This window comes from Garra rufa, chromosome 17, assembly GCF_049309525.1.
Source record: "Garra rufa chromosome 17, GarRuf1.0, whole genome shotgun sequence".
Lineage (NCBI taxonomy): Eukaryota > Metazoa > Chordata > Actinopteri > Cypriniformes > Cyprinidae > Garra > Garra rufa.
This window is the reverse complement of record NC_133377.1, coordinates 4,115,942-4,135,131: the sequence shown is the minus strand read 5'-3', so window position 1 is coordinate 4,135,131 and position 19,190 is coordinate 4,115,942. Positions and strand designations below refer to the sequence as shown.

Sequence of the window (19,190 nt, the reverse complement as noted above, 5' to 3'; positions counted from 1 at the left end):
ATAATTCAGCATATTAGAATGATTTCCGAAGGATCGTGTAACACTGAAGACTGGAGTAATGATCACAAAAATAAATTACATTTTAAAATGTATTCAAATAGAAAGCAGTTATTTTAAGTAGTAAAAATATTTAAAAATGGCACTGCCTTTGCTTTTCTTTAGATCAAATACACGCAGAAAAAAAACATTAAAAATTTACTGTTCAAAGACTTTTCACTGGTAGTGTACATTGCATTGCGCGTCGTATAACTAAATCCATAGGAATGAACGTTTTGCAGTATTTTAATTGTCATCTTGCTTTATTCATAGAGCCTGGGAAACTCGCAGCGTGAATATGACAAGCAGGTTCTTTTGTACAGTATCCGAAACCAGCTTCGCTTCCGCAATAACCTAGGTAAGCATTAGATGAATAAAGAAAATCTATTGCTCTTCTCTTCCACAACTCCTGTTTTTCATTCTGACATTGTTCTGAGCCATTTGTGTTTCTCTCGTCACTATGGCCAGAGCAACAAGCTCATTGTAGCTGCTGTCAGCAGATGTAATTACACTGAAATAATGAGCACCGTTGCCCTGATTTAGTGTCCCACAACACTGTCAAAAACCTCTTCTCTAACAGTCAGGCATGTGAAGAAGGACGAGCGCAAGTATTATGAAGAGCTGTTGAAGTACAGCCGGGAGCATCTGATGCTCTACCCCTACCACCTGTCTGACATCATGGTCAAGGGTCTGCGGGTCACCCCCTTCTCCTACTACATCAGCATCATGGAGGTTCGCTCAAGTCAACTATTTGAATAACATTTACCGTAATTGCTTTTATTTTTGTGTCTTTTAATTGTAAAGAAAAGGTTATAGGGAGAATAGGAAGCAATTGTTGCTTAACTCAAATATATATGTGACCCTGGACTACAAATCTACAAATCTTAAAGGAACACTCCACTTTTTTTGGAAATAGGCTCATTCTCCAACTCCCCCCCCGAGTTAATAAGTTGAGTTTTATACCGTTTTGAAATCCATTCAGCCGTTCTCCTGTTCTGGCGATATCACTTTTAGCATAGCTTAGCATAGATCATTGAATCCTATTAGACCAATAGCATCGCGTTCAAAAATGACCAACGAGTTTCGATATTTGTCCTATTTAAAAACTTGACTCTTCTGTAGTTATATCGTGTACTAAGACCGGTGGAAAATGCAAAGCTGCAATTTTCTAGGCCGATAAGATTAGGAACTACACTCCCATTCCGGAGTAATAGTCAAGGAAGTTTGCTGCCATAATATGGACACAGCAGGTGGAGTAATATCATGCAGTGCCTGAAATTAGTTCCCAGCTAGGTTAGCATTTGCGCATGTGCTGCGTGATATTACTGCGCCTGCTTCGGCCATGTTACGGCAGCAAACTTCCTTGACTATTACGCCGGAATGGAAGTGTAGTTCCTAATCTTATCGGCCTATAAAATCGCATCTTTACATTTTCCACCGGTCTTAGTACACGATATAACTACTGAAGAGTCAAGTTTTAAACAGGACAAATATTGAAACTCGTTGGTTATTTTTGAACGCAATGCTATTGGTCTCATAGGATTCAATGATCTATGCTAAGCTATGCTAAAAGTGATATCGCCAGAACAGGAGAACGGCTGAATGGATTTCAAAACGGTAAAACTCAACTTATTAACTCGGGGGAGTTGGAGAATGAGCCTATTTCCAAAAAAAGTGGAGTGTTCCTTTAAGTAGTACAGGTATATTTGCAGCAATAGCAAAAAATACATTGTATGGGTCAAAATTATCGATTTTTCTTTGATGCTAAAAATCATTAGGGTATTAAGTAAAGATCATGTTCCATGAAGATATTTAGAAAATTTCCTACCATAAGGATATCAAAATGTAATTTTTGATGAGTAATATGCATTGCTAAGAACTTCGTTCGGACAACTTTAAAGGCGGTTTTCACAATGTTCATTTTTTTGGACCCTCAGATTCCAGATTTTCAAATAGTTGTATATCGGCCAAATATTGTCCCAACAAATCATACATCATTTAAAAGATTATTTATTCAGAATCTCAATTTTAAAAAATAAAAAATTGTTGAAATTGCGATTTATACATCGTTTAAATAAATAAGCTTTCAATGGTGTATGGTTTCTTAGGACAATATTTGAAAATATGGAATGAGGATGCATATTAATTTAAAATATTGAAAAAAAAAATCACCTTTAAAGTTGTGCAAATGAAGTTCTTAACAATGCATATTACTAATCAGAAATTAAGTTTTGATATATTTATGGTAGGAAATTTACAAAATATCTACATGGAACACATCTTTACTAAATATCCTAATGATTTTTGACATATAAGAAAAAATTATCATTTTGACCCATACAATGTATTTTTGGCTATTGCTACAAATATACCTGTGCTACTTAAAGGAGTAGTTCACTTTCAGAACAAAAATTTACAGATAATGTACTCACCCCTTTGTCATCCAAGATGTTCATGTCTTTCTTTCTTCAGTTGTAAGGAAATTATGTTTTTTGAGGAAAACATTTCAGGATTTCTCTCCATATAATGGACTTCTATGGTGCCCCAGAGTTTGAACTTCCAAAATGCAGCTTCAAATGGCTCTAAACGATCATAGCCGAGGAAAAATGGGTCTTATCTAGCAAAACAAGCAGTTAATAAAAAAAAAAAAAAAAAAAAAAAAAAAAAAAAAATACAATTTATATACTTTTTAACCTCAAATGCTCATCTTGTCTAGCTCTGTGTGTACTCTGTGTAGAGATTAAAAAGTATATAAATTGTAAATGTTTTTAGAAAATAACCGATCGTTTCACTAGATTAACCCTTCTTCTTTGGCTGGGATCATTTAGAGCCCTTTGAAGCTGCATTTAAACTGCATTTTGGAAGTTCAAACTCAGGGGAACCATAGAAGTCCATTATATGGAGAGAAATCCTGAAATGTTTTCCTCAAAAAAATTCTTTACACCTGAAGAAAGAAAGACATGAACATCTTGGATGACAAGGGGGAGAGTACATTATCTGTAAATTTTTGTTCTGAAAGTGAACTACTCCTTTAAGACTGGTTTTGTGATCCAGGGTCACATATTGTCTAAATGAGCCCCATGGCCACATCTCTAAGATATGTACTAATTTAATTTTCTCAAACACCACTTCCTATTTATTTATATTAACACTGATTCTGTGAAAACAGTCACAACATATGGTAGACATGGGATGCCATCCAGATTTAGTGTTTTACTGATCTACTTTGCAAGTGTTTTTCTTCCTTTAGTGATAGAGGCGATAGAGAAGTATTAACTGTTTCCTAGTATATTTTCGCTTTTGTTGTGCTCATTACAATAGAAGTTCTGCATTCTGATAATGTTTCAGACAGGTACGTTTATTAGATGGTTGTTTTTTGTTTGAGCTTATGAGGATTACTGTAAATGGCTCATGCAGAGTGTCAGCTTACCATATTTTATTGTATAAAACAATAGTGTCTGCTTTCTGCTTGTGTGACTTCTGGTGTCACTTGAGCAAATTAATTTACTGTTGTACTTAGTAAGTTTTTAAATATACACTACCAGTCAAAAGTTTTTGGACAGTAATATTTTTAATGGTTTTCAAACAAGTCTCTTCTGCTCACCAAGCCTGGATTGATTTGTTCCAAAATACAGCAAAAGCAGTAAAGTAGTGAAATATTTTTACTATTTAAAATATATTTTAAAATGTAATTTATTCCTGTGATCAAAAACATTTTCAGCATCATTACTCCAGTCTTCAGTGTCACATGATCTTTAAGAAATCATTCTAATATGCTGATTTGCTGTTTAAGAAACATTTATTTATATTATTATTATCATCATCAATATTTAAAACGGTATATATATATATATATATATATATATATATTATTTTTTTTTTATTTATTTATTTTTTTTGCGAAAGAAATGATAGAAAGGAATACTTTTATTTAGCAAGGATACTTTAAATTGATCAAAAATTATGATAAAGACATTTATAATGTTACAAAAGATTTATATTTCAGATTAATGCTGTTCTTCTGAACTTTCTATTCATCAAAGAAACCTGAAAAAATTCTAGTCAGCTGTTTTCAACATAATAATATTAATAATACATGTTTTTTGAGCAGCAAATCAGAATATTAGAATGATTTCTGAAGGATCATGTGACTGGAGTAATGATGCCAAAAAATTCAACTTTAAAATCACAGAAATAAATTACATTTTAAAACATTCAATTAGAAAAACATTATTTGAAATAGTGAAAATATTTAACAGTTTTTTGGAATTTGGAACAAATGGAGGCTTGGTGAGCAGAAGTGACATTTAAAAAAAAAAAACATTAAAAAACTTTTGACTGGTAATGTATATTCTAATGTTCTGAGAGCATTCAAAGAGAAAGTTCATTATCGTTATTTACTTACTCTCATGTTATTCAAGTTAATAACAATTAATTTAAGTTTTAATGCTTCTCTTATCCAAGCAACAAAAGTGGATGGGAACCAAAAACGCAATAAAAGCGTCAAACGTGTAGTCTATATGACTATATTTTAAGTCTCTTGAAGCTTTTTGATAGTATTGTGTGTAAAAAAACAGCCATGGTCAACATTTACTTGCATTCTATGGAAAAGATCAGCTTGGACATTCTGTTGTAAACATTTTTTTTTTGTTTTCCATTGAGGAAAGAAGGTCAGCGAAAGATTAAATGACGACAGAGTCGTAACTCTTAGCTGAAACTATTGTTTCATTGGATTTCGTTTGATTGGAAGTGCATGACCCAGTCTCTTTCCTCTTCATTCAGGACATCATGAACTGTGAGAAGAGTTATGATTCGCTGCCCAACTTCACTGCCGCTGACTGTAAGTTGTTCTCTTTCTCTGTCAGAGCTGGGAATCATCATTTGTTACTGTTGCTGACTGCTCATGCACACTAACGAGGCCACAAGCCACTAGAGACGGCTGTACATTGCCCACTCAAAATGAAGTGGCACAGAATTACTCTGACTAATAGTGAATGTAAATATTGGAATGAATGTACTTTGCTAATTTTCTATGGCACTTCAGATGTGCCATATATACGACAAAAAGATGCATTTACTGTTTAATGCTGCTTACTCCTCAGTCAGTGTAATTCTTCAAATTGAATGTTAAATTTAGTTTAATAGCCCAGTATGTGCCCAGTATTAAATATGATTTATAGCACTGAGGTTGAAGTGTAAAATACTGTGTAAATAGACATTGACATAAAATGTATTTAGACTTTGGACTGTGGCATTATATATGCCTAGTTAGATTATTCATTTGTGCAAATGAGTTTTGCAATCATCACGAAGGAGCGATATAATAGTGTACAAACGCCTGACAGCAAGACAAACCATCACATATTGTTTTGTAGAAAAAATAAACAAATTTTAGAGTACTATTGCATTTTATGAACCCCTTACATTTACCCATATGTCCTGTCATTATTCAACGGAAAGAAATGTGCTGGCGTATCTTAGGGGGATTGGTGTCAACACACTTATGTGCATTGCAGGCACAGATTAAAGTGAATTATGTATAAGGCTGTACAGTCATACATATATTTGTACCCTAAAGCATCTGGGTACAAAATCCTTGGCATAAAAGCACATCATTAAACTACATTATGAAACAAATAATTTGTAATTGGCTCATAATAGCTGGCTGTGCATGTTTAGAGATCTCAGAGAACATGGTCTTTGGGTTGGGTAGACAGAAGGTAGCCAGCAGGCTGTGCATGGGTCTCTCGCTCTAATCTCTTTGTCTAAAGTGAGGCTGCACTCCTGCCCTTCACAGCTCACCCTACAGCCTTTGGCATCATGCCTGGCACGTTGCGGTCAGGCCTGGCCTTCTCTAATGATCCCAGACCCCTGTGCCTATATGCATGGTGAGGGACAGGCTGCTGAGGCCCCAGGAAGGCAGGATTTAGGGCAGAGAGGAATAGGTTAAAATCACTGAGGTTGCTCCAAACACTAAAGGACATCCATGATTTCCTACCAATTACATGCATAAGTGGTCAGCGCTCAATAGAGGTGTAAACTGGGTCCAAAATGTATCGGAGGTGGTCGGAAATGCATGTAAGCCATATAGAATTAATCTATTGTGCTTTATATGTATGAACGTGCATCCAAAGTTGAAAATTTATTTGTGTAGTATTTCTTATGATACATATTAGGGGTGGATGATATACCGGTAGACACAGTTATCCGGTGGAGATTTTGGACTATCTTCTCTATCACAATTATATGCTCACGTATTGTTTGCACGCATTTGTAAGCATTGCGGTTTAAAAACAAGTGATTTTAGGCCGTTAAAACGCACTCAGCAGTGAAAGAGAACTCATTTCACTGTATGTGCGCTCTGTTTCTGAGTGCTGTCAAAGAAGTGCATGCAAGTGAATGGTGTTCAAAGAGTAAGGGAGTATTAAATAAAAAAGTTATTTTTGCTGCTTTGTAGGCCTTGAATGGTTAAACACACTTTTTACACAGTCCACTTTATTATTAATGATAACACTGCAAAGGTGGAATAGAAGCTGCATCTGAAATGGCTTTTTTTTTCTGAAATGGACTTTTGCTGCTTAAAGGTGACATAAATGTATCAACATATTTACATAATGTAAATAGCTAACATATTAATTTTACAAACACCCCCTCCCCCCAAAAAACAGGAAACCATTACAAATTGTCTATGGTCTTAAATAGAGGTGTAAACTGGGTCCAAAATGTTTTGGAGGTAGTCGGAAATGCATGTAAGCCGCCTCGAATTTATCCATTGTGCTTTATATGTATGAACATAGGGCTGGGCGATAAATCGAAAGCGATTCTAAGGCGCGTTTAGTGAATGAAGCCGGTACTTTGTTTAGTAGTAAATCTCCATCACGTGCGTTCAGCTGCGCATTCGATTCGATTTTGAGCGCGATTAGGCGTAGCTTGTCAGTGATTTACGCCTCTGAACACTCCAGCTGAACGCAGCTGAACGCACGTGATGGAGATTTACTACTAATCAAAGTACCGGCTTCATTCACTAAACGCGCCTTAGAATCGCTTTCGATTTATCGCCCAGCCCTATATGAACATGTGCATCCAAAGTCCAAAATGTATTTGTGTAGTACTTTTTATGATACATTAGGGATGGGATGTACCGGTAGACACGATTATCTGGTGGAGATTTTGGATCTTCTCTATCACGGTTACATGCTCACCTGACATTGCTGTGCTACATGGTCATGAAAATGTGTTGTTTGCATGCATTTTTAAGCATTGCGGTTTAAAAACAAGTGATTTTAGGCCGTTAAAACGCAATTAGCAGTGAAAGAAAACTAATTTCACTAAATGTGCGCTCTGTTTGAGAGACTGTTTCTGAGTGCAGTCAAAGAAGCGCATGCATGAGAATGGTGTTCATAGAGTGAGGGAGTATTAAATGGAGTTATTTTTGCTGCTTTGTAGGCCTTGAATGGTTAAACACACACTTGTATGTGTCAAAATGCCCTTTGCAAGTATCCTTGTAAACAGTAATCTAGGTCTTAAATACAAGCAAACAGCTGAGAAAGAAAACACGTGTAACAGTATATTGGCTCTGGGCAGCTCTTAAAGTGACAGCAGTCTAATATTCCTGCTGTCTGTCATTCATGTTAATCAAAAGAACAAAAGAGAAAAAATCTCTCACTGCTCTTGACTAAATCACTTTTGCAACTTTAAAGAAATATATGTTAATTTACACAGTGAAAAATATGCAGTGTTTTTATACATTTTATTACTTTATACAATGTATGTGGAATTTCTTATTTATTTGTTCTACTATAGTTTTTTTTGTACTATTTCTTATAATTTGTTTCTTATTCTTTTTTAACACTGACTGTTTACTATTAGTTTTTTTGTGATATTGACACTGTGACAAGAATTCTGAAATTTCTATGATCTCAAAAATCATAAAGACATAATTTAAAGCAACAATAACTATATTGTGCGTGATCATTACCGTGAAATAAAATATTTATATCATGACATATAATTTTAAAAGTCTTATTGCCCACCCTTAATACATATTGTTTCAAAACAGTTTTACAGAAGATGCATGATACATGAACTATATTAGAAGTAATTTGTTATCAAAGTTATTGTCAAAATAATGTCCACATAGCAGAAATGTACAGTTCTATGATAATACAAATCATGCAGTTAGTTACATGAATTCAAGCAGAAAGAATGAACATGATTAAGTCAACGTATGATCATATCTTATGATATAAGGAAAAATGGTAGATAAAAAAAAAATGTAAAACTATATGTGGAAGCAACAGTGTAACAGGTGTAAATGTCAGAAATGAACTTTTCCCATTTTTTTACCTTTATATAGGGAAAATTACCTTATTAATGATCTTTTATGTCAAATATTAACATTAAACCAGTTACTTCAATCAGTCAAAATGCTGTAGACTGTTACAAAAATTTAATTTAACAATAACATCTTAACACTGCAAAGAATAGAATAGAATAGTGGAATAGAAGCTGCAGCTGAAATGGCATTTTTTCGGAAATGGACTTTTGCTGCTCAAAGGTGTCATAAATGTATCAACATATTTACATAATGTAAATTGTCAACATATTAATTCTTAAAAAAAAAAAAAAACAGGAAGCCATTACAAATGGTCCATGGTCTTAAACTGTAAGATTTACCTCTTACTTGCATGTCATCTCTTACTGTACAATGCCTCAATCATCACTTTTCATTTTCACATTTAAAGGTTGTATCAGCGATTTCTAGCCTAAAACATAAAGTGTCAATTTCAGCTGACCTTTCTTCACGATCCGCTCGCTGCCTGCCCCATAAATTGTCTGTGAAAAAAACGCGTCTCTCTGGTCAGCCTAGGGTCCGAGATATGCCAAAAAAAACAATCGGCACTACCAACCTTTCCACAGGAAAACAAACAGTGTTCCAACCAATCAGCGTCAGGGGTTTGGTGTTGTGGACTTTCCTACTGGTGCAGGGATGTGAGGGAGGCGGAGCGAAAGTCCACAACACCAAACCCCTGACGCTGATTGGGTGGAACACTGTTTGTTTATCTGTGGAAAGGTTGGTAGTGCCGATTGTTTTTTTTGGCATTTCTCGGACCCTAGGCTGACCAGAGAGACGCGTTTTTTTCACAGACAATTTATGGGGCAGGCAGCGAGCGGATCGTGAAGAAAGCTCAGCTGAATTTGACACTTTATGTTTTAGGCTAGAAATCGCTGATACAACCATTAACTTTCATAGTGACAGTTATAATTAATTACATTTAATTGTGTGTTTTTTTTTGCCCCTTATCTTCAATTTTTGCCCCTAGCCCTCGTTAATTTTCGATCCTGCTATAAACAGGATCATAAATTGTAGGTTAGGCCACCAAAATGAACAAAAATGCCCTATAAATTCAAGACAAAGGGGCAAAAAAAATGCCCTGCACAATTAAACAATGTATTACAGCTGTCGTGATTAAAAAGAAATGTGAAAATGAATCGAAAGTGATGTGCCCAAAACAAAACATTTGATATTGTTTTCTATAGTGATATTAATAATCATTATTACAATATGAAGACCAATAATTTACAATAATCTTTTTTTGTCATAATATTGCTCCAGTTTTACATGTATAATGTAGATACAGTATTAAACAGTACATTGTTATTGACAACAGTTTAAATATTGATTAACAACAGTTTAAATATTGATTAAAGACAACATAGTGTGGTGATTATAATACTTGCCCTCACGAATATAAAAAATGCCCCTGGAAATCCATTCTGGGATGCAAATATCGCTCCTTAATGGAAAGGTTAATTTCTGACCCTGTTCCATACCTAAAGTATTTGCTAGTTAGCATCCATTAGTGTGTTTATTGATCTAACTGTTGACCTTTCAGGTCTGAGGCTGCTTGGAATTGGCAGGAACCAGTACATAGACCTAATGAACCAATGCAGATCTTCCAAAGTAAGTCGTTCTTGGTTTTATGCTGTAGATCAATTAGAATGTTGTGGTTAACTTTCCGTAGAAGCTGTTCTGGGATTTCACCATGATGTTCATTAGATGTTTCTCAAATCTGGATGGTTTCATTGCTCCCTTTGAAGATGAAAGATGTAATCCATAGAGAGCAATGCTTTGTACACATGGCGATAACCTCACACTGTTGCCTAAGCAGCATCTGTCTGTGGCTAGAAATTCTTCCGGAGGAAATCGGCTCGGGATCTCCTGCCAGCAAAACCTGTTGAGATCACAGTAGAGCCTTGGTGGGTGGTACAGACCGGATATATCACCGAGGATGACATCAGGGTAAGGCTGATTAATTGAACAATGTTCCTTTTAGTTTTGTTCATAAAATTACATTAGGCTTTTGGAAGTGGAAAAAATGACATATTACTTGAATCACAGAGAATAAAACTAAATTATTAATTTAATATATCTTTTATGATGCAACTTAGTTTTTATGTTTTCTAACACACCATTAACGGTTAGTAATTATTAAATAAAAAAAGATGAGCAAAACAAAGAACCAAATTATTCTCAACAGCTACATTTTCCCTCATATTTCCTGCGTGAAATCTCTTATAGTTGTTCAATTGAAGGTTTGTAACTGGAGTGAAATGCCTCTGGCCTTTAGCGCTTTTGTGCTGGGTTGATTTCAGATCTGCTCTGCGGCGGAGAAAACGGCCATTGATAAGATGATAGATTCTGGACCCCAGCTGGCTGGATCAATGGAGTACAACGTGGTTCTGAGTGAGTGTCACTGAGACAGATTTAATTTTTTAGAAAACCACTTGAAATAATATGCATGAATAAAAGTCTCATATTTTCTCATATTTTAGCATTAATTATTGAATGTAGAAGACTTTGCTTTGATTGTCATCCTTTTTCAGGACTGCATATGGTGGGACATACTGATTTAGTAGCACTGGTGACCAAGCCTGTAAAAAAAACAAAACAACAATAATTGTGACAATATTATGGTATTGCACTGTTAAAGGGATAGTTCACCCAAAAATTAACATTCTTTCATTATTTACTCACCCTTGTGTCATTCCAAACCCGTAAGACCTTAATTCGTCTTTGGAACACAAATTTATGGAGAAGTTCACCTCCGGAACAAAAATGAACAGATAATTTACTTACCCCCTTGTCAAGAAATTGTTTTTTGAAGAAAACATTTCAGGATTTCTCTCCATATAGTGGACTTTTGTGGCGCCTGTGAGTTTGAACTTTCAAAATTAAAGTTTCAATGCAGCTTTCAAGGGCTATAAATGATCCCAACTGGGAAAAAAGTGTCTAGTGAAACGATCGGTTATTTTCTAAAATAAAATTACAATTTATATACTTTTTAACCTCAAATGCTCGTCTTGTCTAGCTCTGCGTGTATTCCGGTTGAAGACAGTTAGGGTAGGTCGAAAAACTTGCATCTTATTTTTTTTCTCCAACTTCAAAATTGCCCTACATCGCTGTTTTACCTTTTTTTTTTGTAAAGGGAGTTTGATCTTCTTTGCATGTTCACTTTGTAAACACTGGGTCAATACTTCTGCAGTTATGCAGGGCGATTTTGAAGTTGGAGGAGAAAATAATATGGGAATTTTTCAACTTACCCTAACTCTCTTGAACCTGGAATACACAGAGTTGACACAGAGCTAGACAAGCTGAGCATTTGAGGTTAAAAAGTATATACATTTTAAAAAATTTTTTAAATAACCAATCTTTTGCTTGCTAAAACCCTTCTTCCTTGGCTGGGATTGTTTAGAGCCCTTTGAAGCCACATTGGAGAAAAATCCTAAAATGTTTTCCTCAGAAAACCTGATTTCTTTACGACTGAAGAAAGAAAGACATGAACATCTTGGATGATAAGGGGGTGAGTAAATTATCTGTAAATTTTTGTTCTGGAAGTGATCTTCTTTTAGATATTTTTTATGAAGTCCAAGAGCTCTCTGACCCTCCTCTCTGACACTTCTTTTTTTAACGATTTTTTTATATAGCCTTAATTTTGAAAGACTTCAAATATTTTGAGAGTGAGATTAAAATGAGACTATAACTGCCATAGTTAATAATAAATAAAAATATAAATTAGTAAAAGTAATATTCCCTCACTCCACTTATTAAAGGATTAGTTCACTAATTTCTCAATAATTTACTCACCCCCATGTCATCCAAGATGTTCATGTCTTTCTTTTTTCAGTTAAAAAGAATTTAGTTTTTGGAGGAAAACATTCCAAGGGCCCCTTAATTCACCCAGCACAATGCGACGCCAGCACCAACGCAAGTGTTTTTTGCTAGTTTCAGCACAACAAAGTTATCATTTTCACTTCCAGTGCACCATTGTTTAAATAGCAAATACACTTGTGCCCATCTGTTTCTAAAAACGAGGTGTGTTCAGGTGCATTATTGGCGCATTGCTATTTTGAGTAAACTGAAAACGATTGCACCACTGACCAACTAAAACCTGGTCTAAAGTAAATGGTGCATTATTATTATTTTTTTTAATTTAAAGGGCACCCATGACTCATTAAGAGAATAGGTACAACCCTTTTGGACCATGCACCTGGTATGTAGACATGGTTTTCCTTGTTTCCTTAAGTTCTTTGTCTGTGTACTTTGGTTCAAAAAGGTAGAGAAGGGCGTTTTTTGTTTTTTGTTTTTTTATAAAGGGTGTTTGACTTTCTTTGCACGTTTGCTTTGTAAACACTGGGTTAGTACTTCCGCCTACGTCACCCGTGACCTTTCCAACATGACTATGTAATGCATGAAATTGTGGACTCAGAGCTAGTGCAAGATGAGCATTTGTGGTTAAAAAGTATATAAAATGTCATTTAAAAAAAATTATTACCAATTGTTTCACTAGATAAGACCCTAATTCTTTGGCTGGGATCGTGTTGAGTTTTTTGAAGCTGCATTGAAACTGCAATTTGGACCTTCAAATTGTCCACTATATGGAAAAATCCTGGAATGTTTTTCTCATAAACCTTAATTTTTTTTTCCCACTGAAGAAAGAAAGGCATGAACATCATGGATGACAGGGGTTTGAGTAAATTATTAGGAAATTTTAATTCCGGAGTGAACTTATCTTTTAAATAATTATGTTAATAATGTAATAATAAAAATATTAATAAAAACATGTCATAGCCAAACTGTCTTAGTCACTGTGGTAACATCCAGTCTGTACTGTTCTGCGCAGAGCTGTCCATTGGCCTGTGCAGATGATTGGTTTCCATGCACAGCAGATAATAGCAGCACACGATCCAAAAGTGTGGGGCAATTTTGAAGTCGGACCAGTATGACCTCTAACAAAAATGTATTCGCACATGCAGGAAAAAGCCACCATTTAGTCTCAGTCTGGAGCTCTGTGTTTTTAGGTGTGGTACATTCAGTACAAGAACTTTCTATTTATCTTCTCAATTTTTTTTTAAGGTTTGTACAACCGGGGCTATATATATCTTGATGTGCCCATATCAGATGACAGCTGTATATCAGGTATGCACTGCAGTTTATCAAATACGCTTTATTTATAACTTCTTTGAAAAAAAGATTTTGCTCGTGCATTGCCACAGATTGTACATAATAGCGGATGGGTGAATCATTGATCTAGAAGAGATAATGGGATGATCACAAATCCATTTGGAAGAATAGCAGAGAAAACATTTAGGGTGCAACGTTCACCCACACAACCTCTTCTTGGGTTTTCATTTTCAGTGCCGCCGCTTGAGGGGTTTGTCATGAACAGAGTCCAGGGTGATTATTTCGAAACGCTTCTCTACAAAATCTTCGTTTCCATCGATGAGCAGACTAATGTGTCAGAGGTACATATACAGTTTTCACTTTGCAGTGCACTTGAAATGCCGTCTCGTTTCTTTTCAGCGATTCTGCTTGTCTTTGAGACTCTCATACCACTTTTCTGTTTGTCATTTCAGCTGGCTAATGTACTGGAGATTGACTTGGGCCTGGTGAAGGTACGTGTCATGCAGGGATGAAAATGGAAGGCCATTTACATGGAATGTTTGATATGAAATGATGCCTTTATAGGTGACTGGGAGGGCGGTGAATCCAGGATGCAACGGTTCTGGAATTACCGCTGCCGCAAAGGCAATTTTCCAAAGCCTTTGGCCTTGTGATGGGTTGTGAAATGAGTCCTTCTTTGAATGTATGATGCAGACTGAGGAGAATGAGGACTGAGCCATTGTGTTCACACATTTCCTTTGTAGCTGTTTAGCCCCATTTCACTATCTGACAGAGTGGAAAACAAGCTTATTCATGAGATCCGTCATGAAAATCCATAACTCCTTCTTAGAAAAGCCAACGCTGACGTGACTCAAAGGACACGATCTTTACCAATGAATTTATTTTTACTCGAGATAGGTTGTATTCATTTTCATTATCTCTTTGACATTTTGCTAAGACAAATAGAATGAGATGTTTCCTGCAGTCATCCTATTAGTGAAAACCTATTCATTCAACAAATGATGATGACAGAGTATATCTGAATAAATCCATTGCCGTTAGTGTTTACGCGTGGCAGACATGGTGTCTTTTAATAGGGATGTGCCTGAAGCCAAATCCCTCATTGGAAAAGCTTGAATATTGGATCTTGTTTATAAAACATGAGCCAATTTTCCTTCTTTTTTTGTAGATGATTTTTAAAACCAAAAAATAAATAATATTAATGTGATATTTTTACATTAACAATGTAATCAATATTCTTTTTATTAAAGTCAAGTATGAATTTTCACAAGTTAGTTAAGCATTTTACTCATTTGATTCTAAAATAGTAACGCAAGGCAGTAACAATTAAAACAATATATTTTATTTGTGTCTTTTTAATAGTTAACTTTTAACTTCTTTTTTTTTTCCGGATCATTAGTCATCAAAGCTTGGTAAATATTGGTCACAGACATAGAGATTTACTTTAAATGTCACTATACTGATTACTCACAAAAAATGACATGCCATTTTGAAGTAATTTTTTTGACGTAACAAAGTGGTTATATCTAAGTGTGTGAGTTGCTTACTTACTTTTTTAATTAGTCTTCCCGTTAATGTCATTTCATTGTTCATTTAGACTGATTCGCAAACTCAGAACGCGAACACAAGGCGGAATTTATTGCGTGAACCAATCACAGGCGATCATAACCAGTCAATATCCAATCATATTGCGATGGAGGCATTGTCTCCTCTTATGTGACTTTTCTCAATTACCCTCCACCAAACCCACGGCACGCATTAGGGGGTCTGTTAAAACTCAGTGGGCTCAGGGGAGGTGAGACAGAGACTCTCGCTGTAACTTTATCTGCTGGTGTCGCTGTTGGACAATGTTTTTTTTTTTTTTTTAGAGAGAAATTAGTCATTTATACATTTTTTAATGTTACATTTTGTATCATTGCCATTGTTTTATTTTTGTACTACAATTTTTTTTCTCATTCAATATTTTGAGGAGGAAATGCCCCTGATATATATACAGTGCTTTGCGAAAGTATTCATACCCCTTCATTTTTGTCACATTTTATGTTCCAGCCTTATGTTAAACTGCTTTAAATTACTTTTGTTTTCCACATCAATTTACACTCCATACAATTTACACTTACATGACAAAGCAAAAAGCAGATTTGTGACAACTTTGCGAATTTATTAAAAATAAAGTAAAATAAGTACATTGCATAAGTATTCATACCCTTAACTCAGTACTTAGTTTAAGCACCTTAACAGCCTCAAGCATTTTTGGGGTATGATGTGACAAGCTTTGCACATCTGCATTTGGCAATTATCTGCCAATCTTCGCCTCACCTCTTCACCTCTCAAGCTCTGTCAGCTTGGATGGGGGCTGTAAGACATTTTCAGGTTTCTCCAGAAGTATCTGATTGCGTTTAAGCCAAGGGTTGGGCCACTCCGGGACATTCACAGAGTTGTCTATAAGCCACTCTTGGGGTCATTGTCCTGTTAGAAGGTCAACCTTCTGCCCAGTCTGAGGTTCTGAATGCTCTGGACTGGGTTTTCTTCTCAATATTTTGGTGCATTGAGCTTTTCTTCTGCTCTGACGAGTCCCTCAGTCCCTGCCACTAAAAAAACAGACCCATAAGCATGAGGCTGCTACCAGCACACTTTACTTTTGGGATGGTACTCTGCAGGTGATGAGCAGTGCCTGGTTTCGTCCAAACATGATGCTTAGAATTGAGGTTCATCAGACCAGAGAATCTTGTTTCTCACAGTCTTTAGGTGTTTTTTTTTTTTTTTGCTAATTCCAAGTGGGTTTTCATGCCTCTTCCCTGAGGAGAGAATAGAGTTTGGCCACATTGCCATAAAGACCGGATTGGTGGAGTGTTGCAGTGATGTTTGTCTTCTATAAGTTTCTTCTATCTGCATATATGATCATGGAGCTCAACTAGAGTGACCATCAGCTTCTTGGTCATCAATAAAACCAAGCCCCTTCTCCATCAACTGTTCAGTTTTGCCAGGAGGCCAGCTCTACGGAGAGTCCTAGCTGTTCCAAGTGTCTTCCATTATGGATAACGGAGGCTACATGCTTCTTTAAACCTTCAATGAGTTTTTTTCTGAACTCTTCCACAGATCTGTGCCTTTTTTCTGATCTCTACAGGGGGTTATTTTGACCTCAGAGCTTGGTTTTTGCTCTGATACGCATTTTCAGTTAGACCTTTTCTGAGAGGTGTGTGCCTTTCCAAATCATACTCATTCAAATGAATTCGCCACAGTTTAACTCCACTCAAAGTGTAGTAACGTCTACAAGTGATATGAGTGCTCCTGAGCTAAATTGTAAATGTCCCAGAAAGGGGTATGAATACTTATGCAATGAAATCATTTTAGTTTTTTATTTCTAATAAATTTGCCAAGTTGTTACAAACCTGTTTTGCATAGATTGATGTGGGAAAAAAAAAAAAATATATATATATATATGATGGAAGAATTCTAATCAACACAGTAATATTTAAATACTTATTTTCACCATAATTTATACTTCAATGAAGGAATATAGAATCAGGCTGTATGAAGCCAAATCCTGACCTACTTTTTCCAGTACCATTCAATCTTTCTCAAGAGCTAACAGAGTTTTATCTTCGTATGTGACAGTACCGCAATTTTCTTTTCTGTTCCACTTCACCTAAAACCATTCTGAGTCGTGCTTATGGCCATATAGAGAATAACCTTTGGAAAAATAAGGGAATATGTATTCATAACTTTAGCTTAGTTGGCCTAGCTGCAGAATCAGTTGAATGCAGTAGATTTTTTGTTTCATGTTGTCAGGTGAAAAGGGCAGATGAAAATTGTGTTTTGGCAATGCTGCTGTGATAATGTTTATTATTATAAAACAGTTTTTGATATCGCTATGGATTATTCATGAAGATGCGTGTGGATGCTTTCCAAACATATTTCAGAGATTGGATGACTTCCTCGTAAATTAACGGGTGCTATTATAGTAGTTAATAACCATTGCTGGTTTGTGGATGAATGCTGAATGAGTATTGGACTTTTCTCTGTTGTCTTCCAGAATGCTGTGTCCATGTATTGTCGCCTGGGGTTCGCTATCAAAAAGGGTCAGGTGATCAGCCCGGACCAGCTGCACCCCTCATGGAAGAGTGCCCCTTCGGTCAACAGACTCAAGTATGAGAAGACATACCTGACACTGATGAATAGGCTTTTAGTGCTGGCTCACGTCTGAAAAACAAACAAAACTCTTGCTGCTCTAGAAATCTCAAACTCAGCCAGATGGGCTGTTGTATTATTGGTCATAGTGACCATTTTTTACTGCTGGATTTATCGTAATCTCATCACAAATATGACTAGGATTAATTACTTCCAATGAATTGAATATTGATTCTTAAAATCCTGGGATTGGTCTTTTAATTTATGCATTTGTAGTTGATGCATGAACATGTCTGCCAGATGTAATTTGTGCCACCTCACGTCTAGCAGATGTCACCGGGTTGGTGGCGGATAATTGTTGACAACTAACGCATGCAGCATTCCACCTCTATCATATATCCTTTCACCACGCTATTTATTTATGTATCATGCTAAACATGTTAAATAATAAAAGTTTAATTGTAAGAATAATTAATATTTTTAATCATTTATTAATAATATCAATGAATGAATATTTTAATAAAATTAAAATTACTTTTTGTATTACTATAATTATTCATTTCACATAAAGGAAAACCAAATTGTTGTGTGTTCTTCATAGTGGAATTATAACAACTCTTCATTCCAAATCTGGAAAAATTTTATAATCTCCTTCTTGTATGTGATAAATTAGCTTTGTATCTAATATGTGACCCTGGACCACAAAACCAGTCATAAGGGTCAGTAGTTTGAAATTGATATTTAGGATGGTTTAGGAGGTTTGTTAGGATAGGACAATATTTGGCTGAGATACAACTATTTGAAAATCTGAAATCTGATGGTGCAAAAAAATCTAAATATCGAGAAAATCACCTTTAAAGTTAAACAAATTACATTTTTAGCAATGCATATTACTAATTAAAAATGAAGTTTTGATATATTTATGGTAGGAAATTTACAAAATATCTTCATGGAGCATGATCTTTACTTAATATCCTAATGATTTTTGGCATAAAAGAAAAATTGATCATTTTGACCCATACAATATATTTTTGGCTATTGCTACAAATATACCTGTGTTACATACAACATGTTTTGTAGTCTAGGGTCACATATAACAATCAGTAATGGCTAAATATTTAAAATTGTGAAAGGAAGAATAAAGAGAACCTGTAGTGTTAGTCATGATATGTGACCCTGGACCACAAAACCAGTCTTAAGTCGCTGGGGTGTATTTGTAGCAATAGCCAAAAATACATAGTGTGGGTCAAAATTATTGATTTTTCTTTTATGCCAAAAATCATTAGGAAATTAAGTAAAGATCATGTTCCATGAAGATTTTTTGTGAAATTCCTACTATAAATATATCAAAATGTAATTTTTGATTAGTAGTATGCATTGTTAAGAACTTAATTTGGACAACTTTAAAGGTGATTTTCTCAGTATTTTGATTTTTTTGCACCCTCAGATTCCAGATTTTCAAATAGATGTATCTCGGCCAAATATTGTCATATCCTAACAAACCATACATCAATAGAAAGCTTATTTATTGAGCTTTCATATGATGTATACATCTCAG

The 19,190-nt window shown here is 35.3% G+C and overlaps 1 protein-coding gene across 1 annotated transcript in view; it reads left to right on the top strand.

The window, feature by feature from the left end:
- Positions 1-19,190, top strand: part of fam91a1 (family with sequence similarity 91 member A1) — a 38,424-nt gene that overhangs the window by 1,637 nt on the left and 17,597 nt on the right. The window contains exons 2-11 of the mRNA XM_073821810.1: positions 310-394; positions 617-768; positions 4,819-4,876; positions 9,933-10,000; positions 10,226-10,339; positions 10,693-10,783; positions 13,454-13,516; positions 13,736-13,842; positions 13,954-13,992; positions 17,538-17,650. Coding sequence (XP_073677911.1) covers positions 310-394; positions 617-768; positions 4,819-4,876; positions 9,933-10,000; positions 10,226-10,339; positions 10,693-10,783; positions 13,454-13,516; positions 13,736-13,842; positions 13,954-13,992; positions 17,538-17,650 — 890 coding nt within the window. The remainder of the gene's footprint in view (positions 1-309; positions 395-616; positions 769-4,818; positions 4,877-9,932; positions 10,001-10,225; positions 10,340-10,692; positions 10,784-13,453; positions 13,517-13,735; positions 13,843-13,953; positions 13,993-17,537; positions 17,651-19,190) is intronic.